This window comes from Anolis carolinensis, chromosome 1 (genome assembly GCF_035594765.1).
Source record: "Anolis carolinensis isolate JA03-04 chromosome 1, rAnoCar3.1.pri, whole genome shotgun sequence".
Classification (NCBI taxonomy): Eukaryota; Metazoa; Chordata; class Lepidosauria; order Squamata; family Dactyloidae; genus Anolis; species Anolis carolinensis.
The window spans coordinates 20500532-20518848 of NC_085841.1; the positions used below are offsets into that span (position 1 = coordinate 20500532).

Genomic DNA, 18317 nt, shown 5'->3' on the forward strand with positions numbered 1-18317 from the left:
ATATCCACCCCTCAGGCCACAAAGATAAAAAACCTGGTGTTTTCTTTTTATAGTAGGACTTGCCTACTGGGGAAAAATACATGGGTTTTTTTTGCTAAGAAATTTGGGATGTGGCAAAAGTGTACTATTGATAGCACTTAGTAAAGTTTGATTAATTGCAAAAATGAGATGCCTGTACTTCAAAAATAATGTGGGTTGTGTCAAGGATTTTGGGACACAGCAAAACTGGATTTTGTTGCAGGTATATGGCAGTATAGTGTTAGCAATTGAACTAGCATAGTTAATTGTTGAGGAAGCTATGTTACTGGAAGGATCTATTATTTACTTCAAAATCTCTAGTGCTGGTGTGAGAATTTGCATGTACAGTAGAGTCTCACTTATCCAACATAAACAGGCCAGCAGAACGTTGGATAAGCAAATATGTTGGATAATAAGGAGAAATTAAGGAGAAGCCTATTAAACATCAAATTAGGTTATGATTTTACAAATTAAGCACCAAAACATCATGTTATACAACAAATTTGGCAGAAAAAGTAGTTCAGTATGCAGTAATTATATGTTGTAATTACTGTATTTACGAATTTAGCACCAAAATATTACGATGTATTGAAAACATTGACTACAAAAATGCATTGGATAATCCAGAACTTTGGATAAATGAATGTTGGATAAATGAGACTCTACTGTATTCTGTGGGAGCTCAAGCAAACTCCTTTTCTTAATTTGAAACAAAGGACATTTAGCATTTTCTTGAATAGAACTAATTAGTCTGTTACTACTGAAGCTTGAAAATGGTGAAATAGTTGTTCATTTGAACATCATGTCCACCTTCAAACTTTAGGCCGGCTTCAAAAAGCACTAAGAAAGTTGTTAGGTTCTGCAGTAGTGGTAATAAAGGCTAGACTCTTGGTTCCCAAAGTCATCTGGCTGTTTCTAGAAGTCTTGGGATATTTTTTGAGTCAGATACTAAAGCTGGACTGATTATGAAAATAATATCTTTGGTATAGTAGTTTAAGGCAGGCAGTGGGAGGAAATGTTTTTGCCTTTTTTTCTGAAGGTTTTAATACATTATTGTAGAATTTTATCAAGTAGATTGTGTTGGATGCACAGGCAGTGCCCAAGTTACGAACAAGATAGGTCCTATAGGTTTGTTCTTATGATGAATTTATATGTAAGTTGGAACAGGCACATTTTAAGTGTAACTCCAGCCAAAGATAATAGAAGCTTTGTATAGCATAGGGAAGGGTTAACACTCCTGTAATGTTTGTTTTGCTGCCTGTGCTCCTGTTCAGAAGATCCACTGTTTTTGTATAGTATTTCGCAGGCCGCTATGTTTTCATATTTTAGATGTACCTCATGTATGGTATATGAGGTTTTCCTGTACAGATGAGCGTCATATCAGTACTGTATTGTCAACCTCAGTGTTCAGAAACTATGAGTCAGGCATGAGACCAAGAATATTTGTATATTTCGTTTCTGTGTTGGGAAAGGCACACTCAAATTCTTAATGGCTTTTCTCAGAAATGGTGTGATTTTAAATGAAAGCTAAGATTCTCTCAGTTTCCAAATAGAAACTTTAAACCAAATATTATAGTCATTGTGATGTGGTGTTTTGCAATTCTGATAACATAGTTAAATAATATTTTGTGAGTGCGAAGAATCTGTACTTTTATTGTGTCTCCTGTTCTTTTGCTTACCTCGTTCCTTTCAGAGGCTAAACTGAAGGAAATAAGTGTATGTCTCAGTAAAGGCAAGTAAGCATTTCCATCTTGCAGCATAAAGAGTACGGCTGCGTTATTAAGAATTTATTAGCTATGGCATCACATTCCAGCAGCTGTTCTGTTCTCTGTCTGAAATTAATGTGACTGCTTAAGTTGTTTTCGTGTTGGAGAATACTTGACTTTGGCCCCTGCCCTCTAGGAGTCAATACAGCACTGTGAATTTTGTTCTGTTTGTTAATCTGGTTTGATAATGTATATATTCAAATGTTAAATTGGAAAGCTATTTTAAGAAAAGAACTTTGCTCCATACTCAGATATTCTGTTAGACTCAGCAAGAGTATATAAACTGTTGTTGAAGCCTTTCATGGCCGGAATCATTGGGTTGCTGTGAGTTTTCCAGGCTGTATGGCCATGTTCCGGAAGTATTCACAACCTCTGAGGATGCCTGCCACAGATGTGGGTAAAACATCAGGAGAGAATGCTTCTGAAACATGGCCATACAGCCCAGAAAATTCACAACATCCCAGTATATAAATTTGCTGCCACTTTACTATTGTAGACTTTGGGTGTTTCAAAAAGATGGACATTATTTGAAATCACTACTTTGAAATTGGGTCCATCATTTTGAAACATCCTGTATACGGTTAGTATCTGATGAGTGGACACCTGTGCTTCCTTTCAGTGGCTCCATTCTATTTAGGCAAAAACATTTTGTTGTACAGAGCCTATAAGCCCACTTAGAAACTGCAGTATCATGTTTTAATTCTGCTTTCCATATTTAGAGTCACTGTGTAGTGTGGAATACAGCTTTATCTGTGGACTTGGAAATCATGTATTAGGTATCATGCTAGGAAAATGTGTTCTTTTCGTTTCTTATGGCCATTTTTAAAAGATGTTAATTGTGTCTTGTTGTAGGAGTAACACTTTTGCATTACCAGTGTGACGTGTAAAACAATGCAAATTGATTAATTATGTTGGGGTGCTTAACTGAGAAGAAATTGTGATATAAGACACATTGTAGACATCACTCTGCAGCAGTAGTATATATTTTGATATATATCCTGTTCAATAACAAATGTCATCTCATTGTTTTTAGCTCTGTATGTTTAGAATTCATTATATCAAGGTGACACTTAAAATATCTACTTTGTACTGCTGAATGATTTGACACTCCTGGTGTTTTTGATCATGCGTTACCACAGAAAGTCCTTCATGAAAGCCTCAAACTGATTTCACTGTTAACCACATGAAATATTTTGTTAATTTCTCAACTTGCAGAACGTCTCATCTGAAGTCAGTATAGGTTCTTAATGTGTCCCTTTGATGCCATTTTATTCTCGTTCAGTTTTTAATGGGCAACTGCTCAGTTCTGCTTTTGTGTGCTTTATGTGAAACCAACATCTTGGCAAGTCTTGTGTGATGTCTCAGCAGATGGCTTCTTGATAGAAGAGAGCATTTCTCTTCTTAGTTGGTTGAGATGGGTATCTAACTTAGAAATAGCCTGCCTTCCTAATGTAGAACAGTCCTGGAGAGTCAGGAACAACGTTTGTCTTAAAAGCTGCCATCCTTAAATGGATAGATTCTAGTTAGGTATGCATGTAAAATGCTAGCATGGTGTATTCACACCTAGTAAAGTACATTGGAGCACACATCATATCAAACTCAGAATCCATCTGCTGTGAAATGGCTAATTTAATGCTGAAAGTGTGTACTATATTGGATTGTTACAAAAGAGCAGTGTAATCTGATTTTAATTGGAAACATTAAGTTACTTATTCAAACATACTGGAGGGCTGCTTGAGCGAACTCATCCAGTGTTGTCTTTGTCAGGCTATTGAGGCACCTATCTATGGGCACGTTCCTACTGGCACAAGGAGTGCTTATTTTTGGCCAAAGTTAACTGTGAGATTTGTTCTGCTTAGATGTCTTTTTTCAACATATTTGTGGTTCTGTTTAATACCTGGCAACTCTAGCAATTGAATTTTCTACCTTAGGCATCAAAATGTTTTGACTGGCACTATGTGCTGGTGTGGTATATATAACCTACACACTGTGGTGAGAGTTGGCAGTTGATTGAATGGCATTTGTAGTCTGGGATTTTCTTGGGATAAGCTGCTCATTGAGTAAAATAGATCCTATCTGCCTGGTGTGGCAGTTTAGGAAATACATTTTGGTCACCTGTTGACATCAGTGTGATTGCGATAAGTGTTGTGTTTTTCTTGGGACCTCTAGTACAATCCTTTGAGAACTGGTCCACATGTAAAGAGGTGTGTTTTGCTTGTGTTCCCTTTAATTTTGCATATTTCTTGGCATACTCTCTGTTCCGGTATTTCCTATGATCAAATCAGAGTAGCATGGCTTAATTTGAGCAGGAAAAAGAAAATGTAAAAAACATTGGTGGAGGTCATAATTGTAACAAACTCATTTGTGGAGTTCTCCTCCTGGGGTAGTCTATGGCAAAACCAATTTTGTTGGTTGACTTTCCGCTTCCTTCCTTTGAAATGATAGAAACATTAGGAACTGAGTAAGTCAGAATTGGAAGGACGCTGCTGAATGGATTTCAGCAGCTAGGAAAGCAACTAAAATTGAACCTGATGCAAACTCTGTTTTGAAAACTGATAGGGTCTTTCACTACTATAATGTGAAAACAATACATCTGTAAGCCAAGCAAATGTTAGTTTGGCTCTGAAATACATTTTCCGTTCAGATTGGAGCCAGGCACATTTGCTTAACGTTTTCAATGCTCCGCTAGCTTGTGATTGTTGTGAGATTGGAAGCTATGAGTATTCCCCTCTGATTCCTTTGTGCGCTCAGTGCCAAGTTTGTAGAATATTCTGTGTAAGAGGTGCATTTATACTTGCTTACATTCTCCGCTCATGTTTGTTGAAGAGGGGAAAAGTCAGATTGGGTTCACAGAATTGAAAAGTACTTAAAGGTAATTTTATCAAAACCCCTGTAGAATTAGTACTATTTTGATTTCAAATAATTTCTGAGCTACATCCAATATTGGGTGAGCAGATTGGTAGAAATGGGAGCCTTTATCCTGTCCTCTGCCTCTATAATTGTGGCCCCAAAACTCTTTCAAGGAGAAGAGGGAATCAGTTCCACCTGTGGACATCAGCAGATACAACAGTTTGATATCAGTTATTTCACAACTTCCAAGAAACTTTTTATAGAGGTCACAGGATATTAATTTCAGACTAGTTTACAGTACATGATAGTAGTACAGCATCTTTACATTAATATTAATATTGCTGTTTAATAATCTTACTCCTTTTTGTGTTAAATATGCAGTTGCATATATACTCCTAATGAATTACTGTTTATCTGGCTAAGCAATTTTGACAATGTTTATGTAGATAGCTTATCTTAGTACCTTTATACAAAAGACAACATTATATGTTGTAAGAATTGCACGAAAAAAGTCTCACAGAGTTTTTTTCTGTTCAAAAAGCAGCCATGTTGCACTTTATCGTGGTAGAATCAAATTGAGGATACAGTTATGATGTATTTGAAAACACAAAGTTTAAAACTTGGCATTATACTACATTTCCTTTGACCAGAAGCTGGCCACTTGGAATGCCTCTGGTGTCGCTGTGAAAAGGTCCTCCCTTGTGCATGTGGCAGGGCTCAGACTGCATTGTAGTAAGTGGTCTGTGGTTTGCTCTTCTCGACACTCGCATGTCATGGACTCCACTTTGTAGTCCCATTTCTTAAGGATGGCTCTGCATCTCGTGGTGCCAGAGCGCAGTCTGTTCAGTGCCTTCCAAGTCGCCCAGTCTTCTGTGTGCCCAAGGGGGAGTTTCTCATTTGGTATCAGACATGGATTGAGGTTCCGGGTTGTAGCCTGCCACTTTTGGACTCTGGCTTGTTGAGGTGTTCCTATGAGTATTTCTGTGGATCTTAGGAAGCTGCTCCTCGTTTTAAGGCACTGGCATGATGTTGTTGCACTGATGGTGGAGGAAGGTGGCTTGAGCTGAGATGCCTAAATGTGGAGGAGGATACGGTGAGCCTACCATATTCACAGGCTCATGATCCATTTCTGTTGACCAGTGTTGTAATCAAAACTTGAACATAGCATAGTTGGTTCTCAGCATTACATGTGTTCATTTGGCTATCCAAATTGGTTCTATTGTTGAAGGTTAACTTTGCAAATTGACAAAATTAAATACAGTTAAAAGCAAGGGGGTGTTTATTCATGATGAACCCAACTTAATTTGGTTTTTAGTAGATGTTGTGTGCTTGAATTGGGCCACAAGGAAAGTCCCTCTGTTTGGGTTAATGATTTTGACAAAGTCAAGAAACACTCCCCTTTTCAACTGGTAGTTATCTTCAGAATCTATGAACTTCTCCCTTTGTGAACCAACATACCTATCTCTGGTAGTTGAAGTTCCTCTTCTGAGGAGATTATCAACTGATATTTTTCTCTTCCATGTGAGGTTTGTTGTTGGAACATTACTTCTCCCTTTTAGAGTTTCTTGCTGTGTTGCTAAGATGCCAGTAGCCACATTCACACATTAGAGGAAGCCAAAACTCCTGTCTTCATAAGCCAGGATGTAAACAAGCCGCCCTCTTCCTGCTATTCCATAGGCATGTAGTAAAAACAATCTGAGATTTCACAGGTGAGTGTAGCTTCCTGTAACATCTGAACCCTGAATTAGGGTTTCCTTTTTGTATACTGTCATAACTAGAAGTAAACTTTAAACTAGACATTGAATGGCTTCTTTGCAAAAATTTCATCAGAAATTCCAGTTTGTACATCATGGGAAGCGATGTTTAAAGTGCAAAATCATTGTGTCATAGGAGCAAAATCTGGGCAATTCTTTTGCATCCTGGTTTATTTAGCTAAATATCTGGTCGCTTAGCGTAATGCATGGCTAGATTGTTGAACTGGGATGTAGAAAATCTTAAAATCTCTGTATGGATGTAAAGATTTAGGAAAATCATTGTCTATCAGCCTAATAATTCCCCAGTAGTAATAAACCCTACAGGTATGACAAAATGTTTAGATTTCAGAATATTTCTGATTCCGGGGGATATTCAATCTGTCAGGGCCAAACTAAACAGTTCACTGATGTTATTTTGTATTGTTTTGATTTGTGTGTTTTATTGATTATGGCAATGTTTACCTTTTTAATGCTCTGAGTCCCCTCGGGGAGAGAGGGCAGTCTATAAATAAAGTATTTATTATTTGTTATTATATGTATGCACTACCAAAAATGTAGCTTTAGCCCATCCCCAAAACTGTATAAAATGTTCAGCATATTCCCTGCTCAAATTCAGTTGCTTTTTACTGTAGCATTATGAATGTTGTTTGGCACATTGAGGAGCATGGCAAGACATCAGAAGCTTTCACTGTCTCATTATTTGAAAATAATTACAAATTCTGTATTTTGTTTCTTCTTCTTTTTTGAAAGCTTGGTCTTTGCAACTGCTTAACTGAATTTGGAAAGCCAGCAGTTATAACTTTTATGCCCTGGTGAATACATAACACATGAAAATTAATATGATAATGGTCATGTATTTTGTTTTGCTCCGTGTATTGCTGTACTTTGGTCAATTTTCTAATTTGAAAGTATGAGAGATCTATTCATTTTTTATGCTGGAAATTAATAGGAAAATTTAATAAGCAAAGAACTGGGGGATCTAAACTCTCAGTAATGATTTCTTGGTAATATGCTGAGTGAAAAGTCTTCCTTCTTTTGTATCACAATTAAGGCATTCTTAGTACTGTATTATAATTTGGAAAAAAAATGGCAATAAAGTCTTTGGATGTGTGTGTTGAAGAAACAGTGAGCTGTAGTATTTGGACTTTTTAAAAAATATGTGTTTTATGTCATTTTGATCCAGCTTCCAGATGGCAGTCACGGCCAATTCCTGAAGATATGCAGCCAGAAATATGGATTGCACAGGAATTACGGCGCATCGGAGATGAATTCAATGCTTCCCACTGTCCAAGAAGGGTAAAACATTTTTTAAAAAAAATTATTTGCTGTAATCCAATTCTAAAACTTTGTATGCAGAGAAAAGTACACATAAGGATGGTTTATCATGCCTTCATAAAGCTCTCACCTAGATAAACTACATGTCCAGAAATCTTCAGACACCATCCACTTACCTACTTAGGCTCCATCTACACTGCAGTTTGAAACTGCATTATTTGATCAGTGTAGACTCATATCTACAGCTTAAATGAATTGAGGTGCATTATATGAGTCTACACTGACCAAATAATGCATTTTAAAAGTGGATTATATGGCAGTTTAGATGGGGCCTTTGATAGTTAACCTTTTGTTTTATATAATATTTATTGTTATTATTGCATATTTATAACTTTCCTCTCTCTCAAAGGGCGCAGATTGTACCTCTTCTATCTTAGGAACAATATTGTAGGATAGTTGATGACATGGTGATTGGTCTAAGGTCACCAAGTGAGTTTTATGTCTGAATCCTTTTTTTGAACCTAGTTATTCCTGTTTCTATTCTCACACTGTGATCACAGTAACACACTGACAGGAATGCTGGATAAGGATAGATTAGTGTTTCGCAGAACAAGGAATATGTGTAATGGAGGCCCCAAAATACAGGGTATAGACCACTGCTTCTTAAACAAATGGGGTACTCTTAGCTCAATACTGGGATCCCATAACATTGGCATTAGTAAAAGTTTTCTGAACACTACCTAGAGATAGATTTAGACATTTACATGAATCATTTATGCAATGTTTACAGTGGACTCTGCAGAAAATGCTTCAGTTGTACTTCATGAAAAAGAATCGGCTTGTTCAGTAAACCTTGTAAATGCTGCTTTGTTATCAGGAAATATATGATTTTTGTATTTATTTTATATATCCTCAAGTCATGTAAATATTTCTTGGGCCAAAAAGAGCCATTAGTGGAAAAGTTTGAGAAGCCCTGGTATAGACAAGTGAAACAAGGAAGCCATGGCCCTGGACTTGCAAGATCTGATTGGGGTCTCTAATGACTAGGACTCCCATAGGTCTTTCGTTCATAGATTTGTAAGAAGTCAAAGTTGGCTTGAAAATAATTAACAATAAGAGTAGATAGAAAGTGGAACTAATGTTCATTAAGTTTGCCAAAGACCTGATTTGATAAAACACTTCAGTCTAAAGAAGAGGTTTATCTATGTTAGCATGCTGGGTGTACTCACCTTGAAGATTACTACATCTTCATCTTTGTCTGATACTTAAAACCCTTTTGCTGATATAACACTCCAAATTGGAAGGCAGTAAGCCAAGAGGGAAGATGGCATCACACGTGGCTAGATTCAACAAAGGCCTTGAGTTTTCAAGACCTGAGATGGATAGTTGATGATCAGGGTTTCTTGGAGATCTCCCATTCATAGTGCCATCACAAATTGAAGTTGGGATAGATGACAAACAGAAACAGGTTTGGTTCTCAGCAGTTTTGGCACAAGTACAGCTGGAAATAAAAAGGAAAGAGAAACGTCAGGATGGTTGATAGAGATGGTATTGCTAATCAGTATGCATCACTGTATCACTGCTGATGTATATACTGTAGATGTGAATTGGAGACTGTTGGCGAAAACATTGAAGGAAACAGTAAAATCTCTGAGAAGGAAGGTGACATTTTCTTGCACTGTAATGTTTGAAATATTATAATAGTCTTTGCAGTGTGCATGTATCTGTATAGAAAGAAAATAAATGAGGAACTAAAAGTTAATATCTGAGACTTGTTAATTCTAACATTAGAAACTCCTTGGGTTCAGCAACATAAGACATTTTTCAGCAGAAAGGCGGAAAACATGATTTAGGGAGCTGCACATTTGATGAAGCATGGCTGTCATGGTTTTTCTCCCTGCCCGTCAACCTGGCATGGAAACCAACTGATGAAGAATTCTGCTAACTGTAACAGCTTTCCATTATAGGTAGAAGAGCAAAATCAGAAAGGTTGGCATTATCTGTTGTTGGCAGATATATGCTTGTTTTTATACAAAACGTAGATCAGAGATATCTTAATTTGATATATTCCCAGATATAGCTAGCTGTTGGCTATGGATGCTATGAATGCTTTTAGTGTGTGCTTATGACTCTAAAATATATGAAACTACTGCAAATATAATGCATTTCCATGGCACTCATTATTACGTGTAATTGGGACGAAGTTCTGCTTGTTTTAAGACACTGGAACAGAGTGTTTCATAGCAATTCACTGTACTTTGCTACTGTATATTGAAAATTTTGAGGTAGCATTGCAGGTTTATAGATAGATAGGGAAGGACTTCTGCTTCGTTTCTGGACATGTTCAGACATGTTTACTCTCCAGTTAATGCAAGCTAATTCTTCTTTTTTAAACAAGTAGTCACTAGAATGTGGTCTGGTTTCTTTTGATACAATGAAAGTATACTTCAGAAATAATTCAGTTCTGGGGTTAAATTTTCTTTTGCTATTTTTGTGAGTGGACATGTAACAAGCTGCTCATTTCCAGTGCAGTGCGAATAGGTCTTCCTTCTAACCACTATTCCAAAGCTCTTGTAAATTCCTTCCTTTTCTAAGTGGTGCAATAGTGGTGCCTCTAGGCAATATTGGCAGACCTAATAACCTATTTGGAAGTTCATTTGTTGTCACCATAAACTGATCTGTGACAGAGTTCTCTTGATCTTTTCCCAAAGGGATATGAACGATTCACAGGCTAGAAATCCACTAAGAAATTTCCCACCTAAAGTGAGTGAATGTGAGGAGGGAATACATTTGCAAAAGAAAAGTGGTTGAAGGGAAGGGTCATGTAATTCTTTTCACCAATCCCAAAACTTGTGGAGGGGAAAAACAGCCAAGGAAAATGGTGGGGAGAAGGGTGGGGGTTCAGCTTTCATGTAACATTTTCCCCTCCAGATGCCCCCATGTTATTTGCATCCTTGGTTAAACCTAAGTGAGTGATATGCCATTTTTTCCAGGCAGCAATTTTCAGCTTAAGAAATATTTCCTCAGTTCTGTTTTGCTTCCCATTAGCTATTTGTTTTGGCTAAACTTCTTTGGCTGTTTAGCGTGTTTTATATTTAGCTCTTTCCCGTTTTTCACGCCTTTATTTTGGATCATGTAGTTTTCATGTTCAGCTGGCAAAGCATCACACACCTGATTTGTCACACACCAAAATAACGTGCAGACATGATGTTCTGTGACAAAATGTAGAGGTGAATCATTTGGTTTTTATATGAACTGGGTTTTAGACAGAGGGCTTTTTGTTGTTGTTTCCTCATTCATATAGGGAAACTTGCAAAGGATATGCAGCTCAATGTTACTACTGATAACAATAGTAAATTCACCAGAGACTTCAGAAAGAGTGAGTGGCTGTCAAGGTCTGTTTTTGTTTCCTATGCACCTGCTTCCCTGGATTGAACTTACAGATTGTTTTGATTTGGGCATTACTGCATTCCACTGTTGCCAATCCAGGCTCTTGCATCATTTCATCCACATGGTACCTATCAGTGCACAGACGTTAACCCTTAGGAAGCTTCTTCACTTAAGAGAATTGCAGCTGTTGTGTGTTTTTTACATTAAAGTTCTTTTATACAGTTAGTAAAAATTCATGCACATACACATATGAGCTTAATCATGTGTTCCTTAATATATGCTGAAATAGTCTTTTTTTTGCTTTCCCATCTATTTGCTTAAATTGGTATTAAATCTTGCTGATGCAATGACAATAGTGTTTTATTTGTTGTTATCATATGCCTTTAAGTTGGCTCCACATTATGACAGCTCCACCATGGGATTTTCTTAGTTATATTCATAGAAGGCTTGCCACTGCTTTCCTTTTAAGTTGAGAGTGCCTTATCCAAGGTCACCCATTGCATTCCCAAGCATCATTACTCTTTTCATGGATACTGATTATCTAGCTCCATTTCAATGTGGTTTCAAGCCTAGCTATGGAACAGAGGCAGCTTTGGTCGCCTTTGTGGATGACATACGCAGAGAGTTAGACAGGGGGAGTGTGTCCCTGTTGGTTCTCCTGGATCTCTCAGCAGCTTTTGAGACCATTGACCATGGTATCCTTCTGGTTCATCTCGCTGGGATCGGACCTGGAGGTACTGTTTTATTGTGGCTCCAATCCTTCCTGGAGGGCCGTACCCAGAAGGTGGTGCTGGGGGACTCCTGTTCGAACCCCTGGCCATTGTCCTGTGGGGTTCTTCAGGGTTCTGTTTTGTCCCCCATGCTGTTTAACATATACATGAAACAGCTGGGAGAGGTCATCTGGAGTTTTGGAGTTCGGTGCCACCTATATGCATATGATGCCCAAGTCTCCTACTCCTTCCACCTACAGCCAAGGAGGTTGTCCTGATCCTAAACCAGTGCCTGTCATCAGTAATGGACTGGATGAGCGCAAACAAAATGAAACTTAATCCAGACAAGACAGTCCTGGTTAGTTGGAAGACAGATCAGGGAATAGGGATCCAGCCTGTGCTGGTCTGCAGTTTGCTCTGGAGTTGGCTCTGAACCTGGAGGCCCAGGTGTCAGTAGTGGCCAGGAAGGCCTTTGCACAATTAAATCTTGTGCGCCAACTGTGCCCGTTGCTTGAGAAGCCATGGTGGTACATGCCTTAGTTACATCGCATCTGGATTACTGTACTGTAATGCGCTCTACATGGAGCTGCCTCTGAAGAGTGCTCAGAAACTTCAGCTGGTCCAAAGAGCTGCAGCCAGGTTGCTAATTGGGGCTAGCTACAAGGAGCGCACCACCTCCCTGCTGAAGCAGCACCACTGGCTGCCAGTCTGTTTCTGGGCTCAACTCAAAGTGCTGTTTATGACCTTAAAGCCCTAGACAGTCCATGTCCAGGCTGTTTGGCTGACTGCATCCCTTGTACGAACCTGCCCTGGGCCCTGAGATTTTCAGGAGAGGCCCTTCTCTCAGTCCCACCTCCATCTCAAGCTTGGCTGGTGGGAACGAGAGAGCAGGCCTTCTTGGTGGCTGCCCCTGGACTCTGGAACTTCCTTTTTCCCAAGGAAGCCAGACTGGCCTCCTCCCTGGTGTCCTTCCGGCAGCAGGCTAAAAACCTTTTTATTCAGACAGGCATTTAAAGATGAAAGTGCTTAAGTCAGGGGGTGCTGTGGTTGTAGATGTTTTTATGGTTTTAACTTGAATTGTTTTTAATATTAACATTAACAATATTAATGTTGTTTAATACTATTTTAATATTTGTATACTGTATATTTTAAATTGTAATATTTTAAATTATGAGCCACTTTGAGTCTCCGTGTAGAGAGAGAAGGCATGATATAAACATGATTAATAACAACAACAACAGCAACAGCTGAGTGCATGTACTAATTCTGTTTTGTTGTGGGGGTTTTGTTTTGCGCTTAGGTGGCAATACAGTATTCTTGGTATTTGAAAGCCCAACATTTCCTTAGATTTCCAGGTGGAGTTTGTTGAATAGGTCTATGAGATAATGTTAACCACCAAGACTGGCTCCTCAATGCTTTTAATGTCTCTGAGAAACATGGGGACTACTATTTATTTATTATAACTTTGTCTCAACTTCCTTCTATAGATTTCAACAGATCATGCAAATGGTTCTCAAATAGGTTCACATCCATCTAGGCTTTGATTAGAGCCAGATTTGCTTAGGTACAAAAGAGTTGCTATAGTAGGTGTGTTTGCATATTTGTACGAATCTTCCTTTTGTTTGAGAAGGTATTATATGAAGTGGTTGTTATGCAGAACCCTATTCCCTCCTGTACTTTGTAGAGGCTTTCTTCTCTCCTGGCTGAATTGGATTGTAGATTATTCTTTTAGTGTTTTATGTATACCTTATTAAGTGACCATAGTGTTTGGTGACAACAGAATCTTTTGTACTGCTGTCATCTTTTGTAGCTTTTGTATATTGAGCTATCATTCCTATTCAAACCTTCAGGAGGCTTTGATACTCTGGTTAGGCTTGCCTTGAAAAGCAATGCAGCCATTCTTTTCCCCACAGCTTTAAATGAACCCTTTACGGTTTTGAAAATAAATGTATGAAATGCTAATTTTGGAACAATCCTGTACATCTAAGATAAAAATCGCAAGCTGTTGTTTGAGTGCCTTTACAGGAATTGTAGACATGAAGCTGATTTCCTCCCATCTTGTTGTGTAGCAATGGAGGGGAAGCCTTTGCAGTCTTATCACAAATCCTTTATGTCAGGTGAATTGGGTGAGGACTTGGCCAGAAAAAGCTTGAACCAGCTGTTACTGTACTTCCCTGGTTTGGTCTCTGGAAATGTCAACAGCGTTTTGTGTTGAATTGAAGGGAAGTGTCTTGTGGCATGTTAACTATTTCACCCTACTTGGTGAAATCCCGTCTCTTCCTAGCTTTTTCCAAATGCTGTATTTTGGCATTTTTTCCATCTTGAAACAAAGGCTGTCCAAATGCCACAAAATAATATGTTAAAAAGTTTTCTGTTGTTTTAAAGCCTGCCAAATATTCTCTGATACCTGTTGGTATGAGTCTGGTGTGAGTCACGAAAGCACAAACTGCAATAAATCTTCCAGACATTTTAAGTCTGTGGTTCTCAACCTTCCTAATGCTGCGACCCCTTAATACAATTCCTCATGTTGTGGTTACTCCCAACCGTAAAATTATTTTCGTTACCACTTCATAACTGTAATTTTGCTATTGTTACAAATTGTGATGTGAATATCTGATATGCAAGATGTATTTTCATTCACTGGACCAAATTTGGCACAAATACCCAATATTTGAATACTGGTGGGGTTGGGGAGATTGATTTTGTTATTTGGGAGTTGTCGTTGCTGGGATTTATACTTAACCTACAATCAAAGATAACGCTGAACTCCACCAACGATGGAATTGAACCAAACTTGGCACACAGACCTCCCATGACCAACAGAAAATATTGGAAGGGTTTGGTGGGCATTGACCTTGAGTTTTGGGTTGTAGTACACCTACACCCAGAGAGCACTGTGGATTCCAAACAATGATGGATCTGGACCAAACTTGACATGAAATACTCAATATGCCCAAATTTGAACACTGGTAGAGTTTGGGGAAAAGAGACTTGACATTTGGGAGTTGTAGTTGCTGAGATTTATAGTTCACCTACAATAAAAGAGCCCCTTGAACCCCACCAATGATAAAATTGGGCCAAATTTCCCACACAGAAACCCCATGACTAACAGAAAATACTGGAGGGATTGGGTTTCTAAGACCATCAGAAATATGTGTTTTCTGATGGTCTTTGGCGACCCCTTCAGGGGTCTTGGTCCCCAAGTTGAGAAATGCTGTTTTAAGTTATCACAGTACAGTAGAGTCTCACTTATCCAACACTCGCTTATCCAACATTCTGGATTATCCAGCACATTTTTGTAGTCAATGTTTTCAATACATCGTGATATTTTGGTGCTAAATTCGTAAATACAGTAATTACTACATAGCATTATGTGTATTGAACTACTTTTTCTGTCAAATTTGTTGTATAACATGATGTTTTGGTGCTTAATTTGTAAAATCATAACCTAATTTGATGTTTAATAGGCTTTTCCTTAATCTCTCCTTGTTATCCAACATATTCGCTTATCCAACGTTCTGCCGGCCGGTTTATGTTGGATAAGCGAGACTCTACTGTATTTTTGGTTTGAAACACAGCTATCCTTCTGAACTATTTGCATAGGCATTGTTCTAATCATTTTGCAGATTGTTAACTCTATTGCTTGATTTCTTAAGAAATGCTTTTTAATGGATTTAAGTGTTTTATTGTTTTTGTTGTGTTTATTTTTATTGTGTATCAACACATATGACTTCTCAATCACCCATGGCATCTTTGGGTACTTGGGTAGAACATTGTATTACATAGAAATGCAGTATGTGAGGTGCTCTCACATTATCTTTAAAAAGTCTTCTCCAGATCAGTAAAATCAAAACAAGTAATATATGTATCTAATAGGGCACCTATTTTCCTTTAGTTTTGGAGTTTTGCCTAAGGTTGAGCCACAGCCATTTTATTAATATGTGCCTGCCATGTTTCGTGTTACATGGCTGTACCCCCCCCCCCCCAAATATATCTGCCTGCATATATTTATACCCAAACTTGAACCAGTGGGTGTTTACACAGGTGGAGTCACTTGAGAATAATTTAGAGGTTCACTAGTTCATTAGCTCTGGCGCAGATTGCCTATAGCTTTATTTAGGTTCTTTGCACAAGCTAAGCCAAATCACTGGTTTCTCAGATAAATTATAGCTACCAGATTTCATCCTTCGGGAATCTCTAACATTTTTTGAAAGTCAACAATTTAGACAATGACACAATTATACTCTGAGAATACCATCTTGTTTTTGGCTTCTTCTATTTTTCCCCTTCTGTGCACTCTACCAGATCTCATAAATTATATATCATTTGTTTCTTATAACAAACCTCACATTAAGTTTAGTGGCAGTGAATTAAGCAGTGTAGAGCAAGATTAAATTTAGCGACAATTGCTTCAGACGCTGTGTTAGCAATGTCTGAATTTTCTCAAAGAAGAAGGATTTCTTTACTTCTGGTCACCAGCATGCAGAAAAATATGAGCCAGACTACTGTAGGCAAGTAGTGAGCTTTTCATGAGAACAGGTTTTGCATTGAGCCAGGCGCAGAATGCCAAAACATCTCCACATATAGCATGGGGGAACCAGAGAGATCTGTTTGCACAATCTTTATTCATTTATGTTTGCTTTATCTGGCTCTATCCCGTATACATTTCTGTGCCTGAATTCAGGAGTCATCCCAGAATAGGAGAATGAGGCATCCTTCCCATATATGATTGCATGATAGGCTGCTGCTATCTGTAAGGATCTGTTTGAGCATATCTATCTGTTTGACTTTGGTTGCTAACCACAGTAATTATGAGTGGTTGAAGATGAAAATGGAATGGAAATTGGAAAAAAGAGATTAGAAGGCAAACATCAATGGCTTCAAACTATTTATTTATTTATAGCATTTATATTCCACCCTTCTCACCCCGAAGGGGGCTCAGGGCGGATCACATTACACATATAGGCAAACATTCAATGCCTTTTAACATAGAACAAAGACAAACAAACATAGGCTCCAAGCGGGCCTTGAACTCATGACCTCCTGGTCAGAGTGATTCATTGCAGTTAATTGCAGCTGGCTTGCTCTCCCGCCTGCACCACAGCCCAGGAAAGGAGATTCCATCTGAACATTTGGCAGAACTTCCTAACTGAAAGCTGTTCAGCAGTGGAACTCTCTGCGCCAGACTGTGGTGGAGGCTCCTTCTTTGAAGGCTTTTAAACAGGCTGGATGGCCATCTGTTGGGGATGTTTTGAATGCAATTTTCCTGCTTCTTGGCAGGGGGTTGGACTGGATGGCCTACGAGATCTCTTCCAACGCTGATTCTATGACCATGCTCATGACGAAGTTTTTAGTAATGTGTTATCTTTTCTTCCATGTGACTTGAGCTGACATCCCTCTTTGTGAAAGGATGTGTTTAGGACAGAGTTGTGAGTTTCTCAGTATTATTATAAGGATTACCAAAATGATGTAATGGGATATTACTAGATTAAATCAGTAAAAAGTTTTGTTCATACATGATATCTAGTTTAGCAAGAAATATTCTACCTAGCCTTATACGAGATTATCCATTTGCATTCTCTTCGCAGTTGTAGATGTTGCAGAATGAAGTAAGAAGCTGTGCAAATTGAGCCTGGGGTGTGGTGGTGTTTGTGTGGGCTGAAGAAGGCCGGCTGGGGAGTGGGATGGAGTCCAATGCCGGGAAGAAGAACCCTCATACTTAATGGCCATTGCACTTGGCCAGAGCTACACTATATCAGTGGTTATTTTATTTCCGTTCCTTTCCACAGAGCTGACCATTGCATTGGATAGACCACATCAGCTCGAGATTATTAAATATGGTTTTCTGTCGGCAAGCAGATGGCGACTACTGGATGGCATATGTTCTGGTTCAGAAACTAGAGCTGATGTGGTCTATGCAATGCAGTTTGCTGAATTAGCACCCCAAATAACCAAACCGAATCGTAAAGTTGACCAAAACTGATTCGTAACCCTTTTGGTACTAATGTTGGAGAGTGGTCCCTAGTCAAAGTGCTCCCCTGTCAAGTGGGTCCTGGTCAAAAAAAAGGTTGGGAACCACTGCTCTATATCCAGTCATATTTTAGAGAAAACTGAAATCCCGCTGCATTTTTGGAAAAATGTGATCAACAATGTGTGGCTCCTGGATAGGTGCTTAAATAAAAAAAGGAGAAGAATAACTAGAAAGGAAAAGGAGACTTCAGGTTTTGAGAGAATACTGTACATCATCTTGCTGATTTTTTCTTTTCCCTCAAGAAAGGGAAACAACACAAAGCTGTCTAGCAATCATCTATTTAGAGACAAGCTAATCTCCACCACAATCTTTAATGACTTCCCAATTTTGTTAAAGTTTTGTCTTGTGTGTCTAGACTCTATAGCTTATATATTCTGTATCATTGTTCAAATATAAAACAACAGTTGTTATGATAGGAACGCAGCACACAAACTGGTTTGTGGTCAGGTGTTTTGCACCACCTTTAGAGCTAGATGCAATTTGTGTTACAGTCTCAATGTGTAATCCATGCACCACGACCCCC

General features: G+C 38.5%; 1 protein-coding gene and 1 long non-coding RNA gene across 6 annotated transcripts in view; one reads left to right on the plus strand and one right to left on the minus strand.

Moving 5' to 3' along the window:
• Positions 1-18317, plus strand: part of bcl2l11 (BCL2 like 11) — a 39238-nt gene that overhangs the window by 13639 nt on the left and 7282 nt on the right. For both annotated transcript variants that reach the window (XM_062970725.1, XM_062970726.1), the window contains exon 3: positions 7572-7684. In XM_062970725.1, the coding sequence (XP_062826795.1) occupies positions 7572-7684 (113 nt within the window). The remainder of the gene's footprint in view (positions 1-7571; positions 7685-18317) is intronic.
• Positions 1-18317, minus strand: part of LOC103280578 (uncharacterized) — a 248778-nt gene that overhangs the window by 1127 nt on the left and 229334 nt on the right. For all 4 annotated transcript variants that reach the window (XR_001730880.2, XR_010002941.1, XR_010002940.1 and 1 more), the window contains one exon: positions 8893-9164. This is a non-coding gene — a long non-coding RNA (uncharacterized LOC103280578). The remainder of the gene's footprint in view (positions 1-8892; positions 9165-18317) is intronic.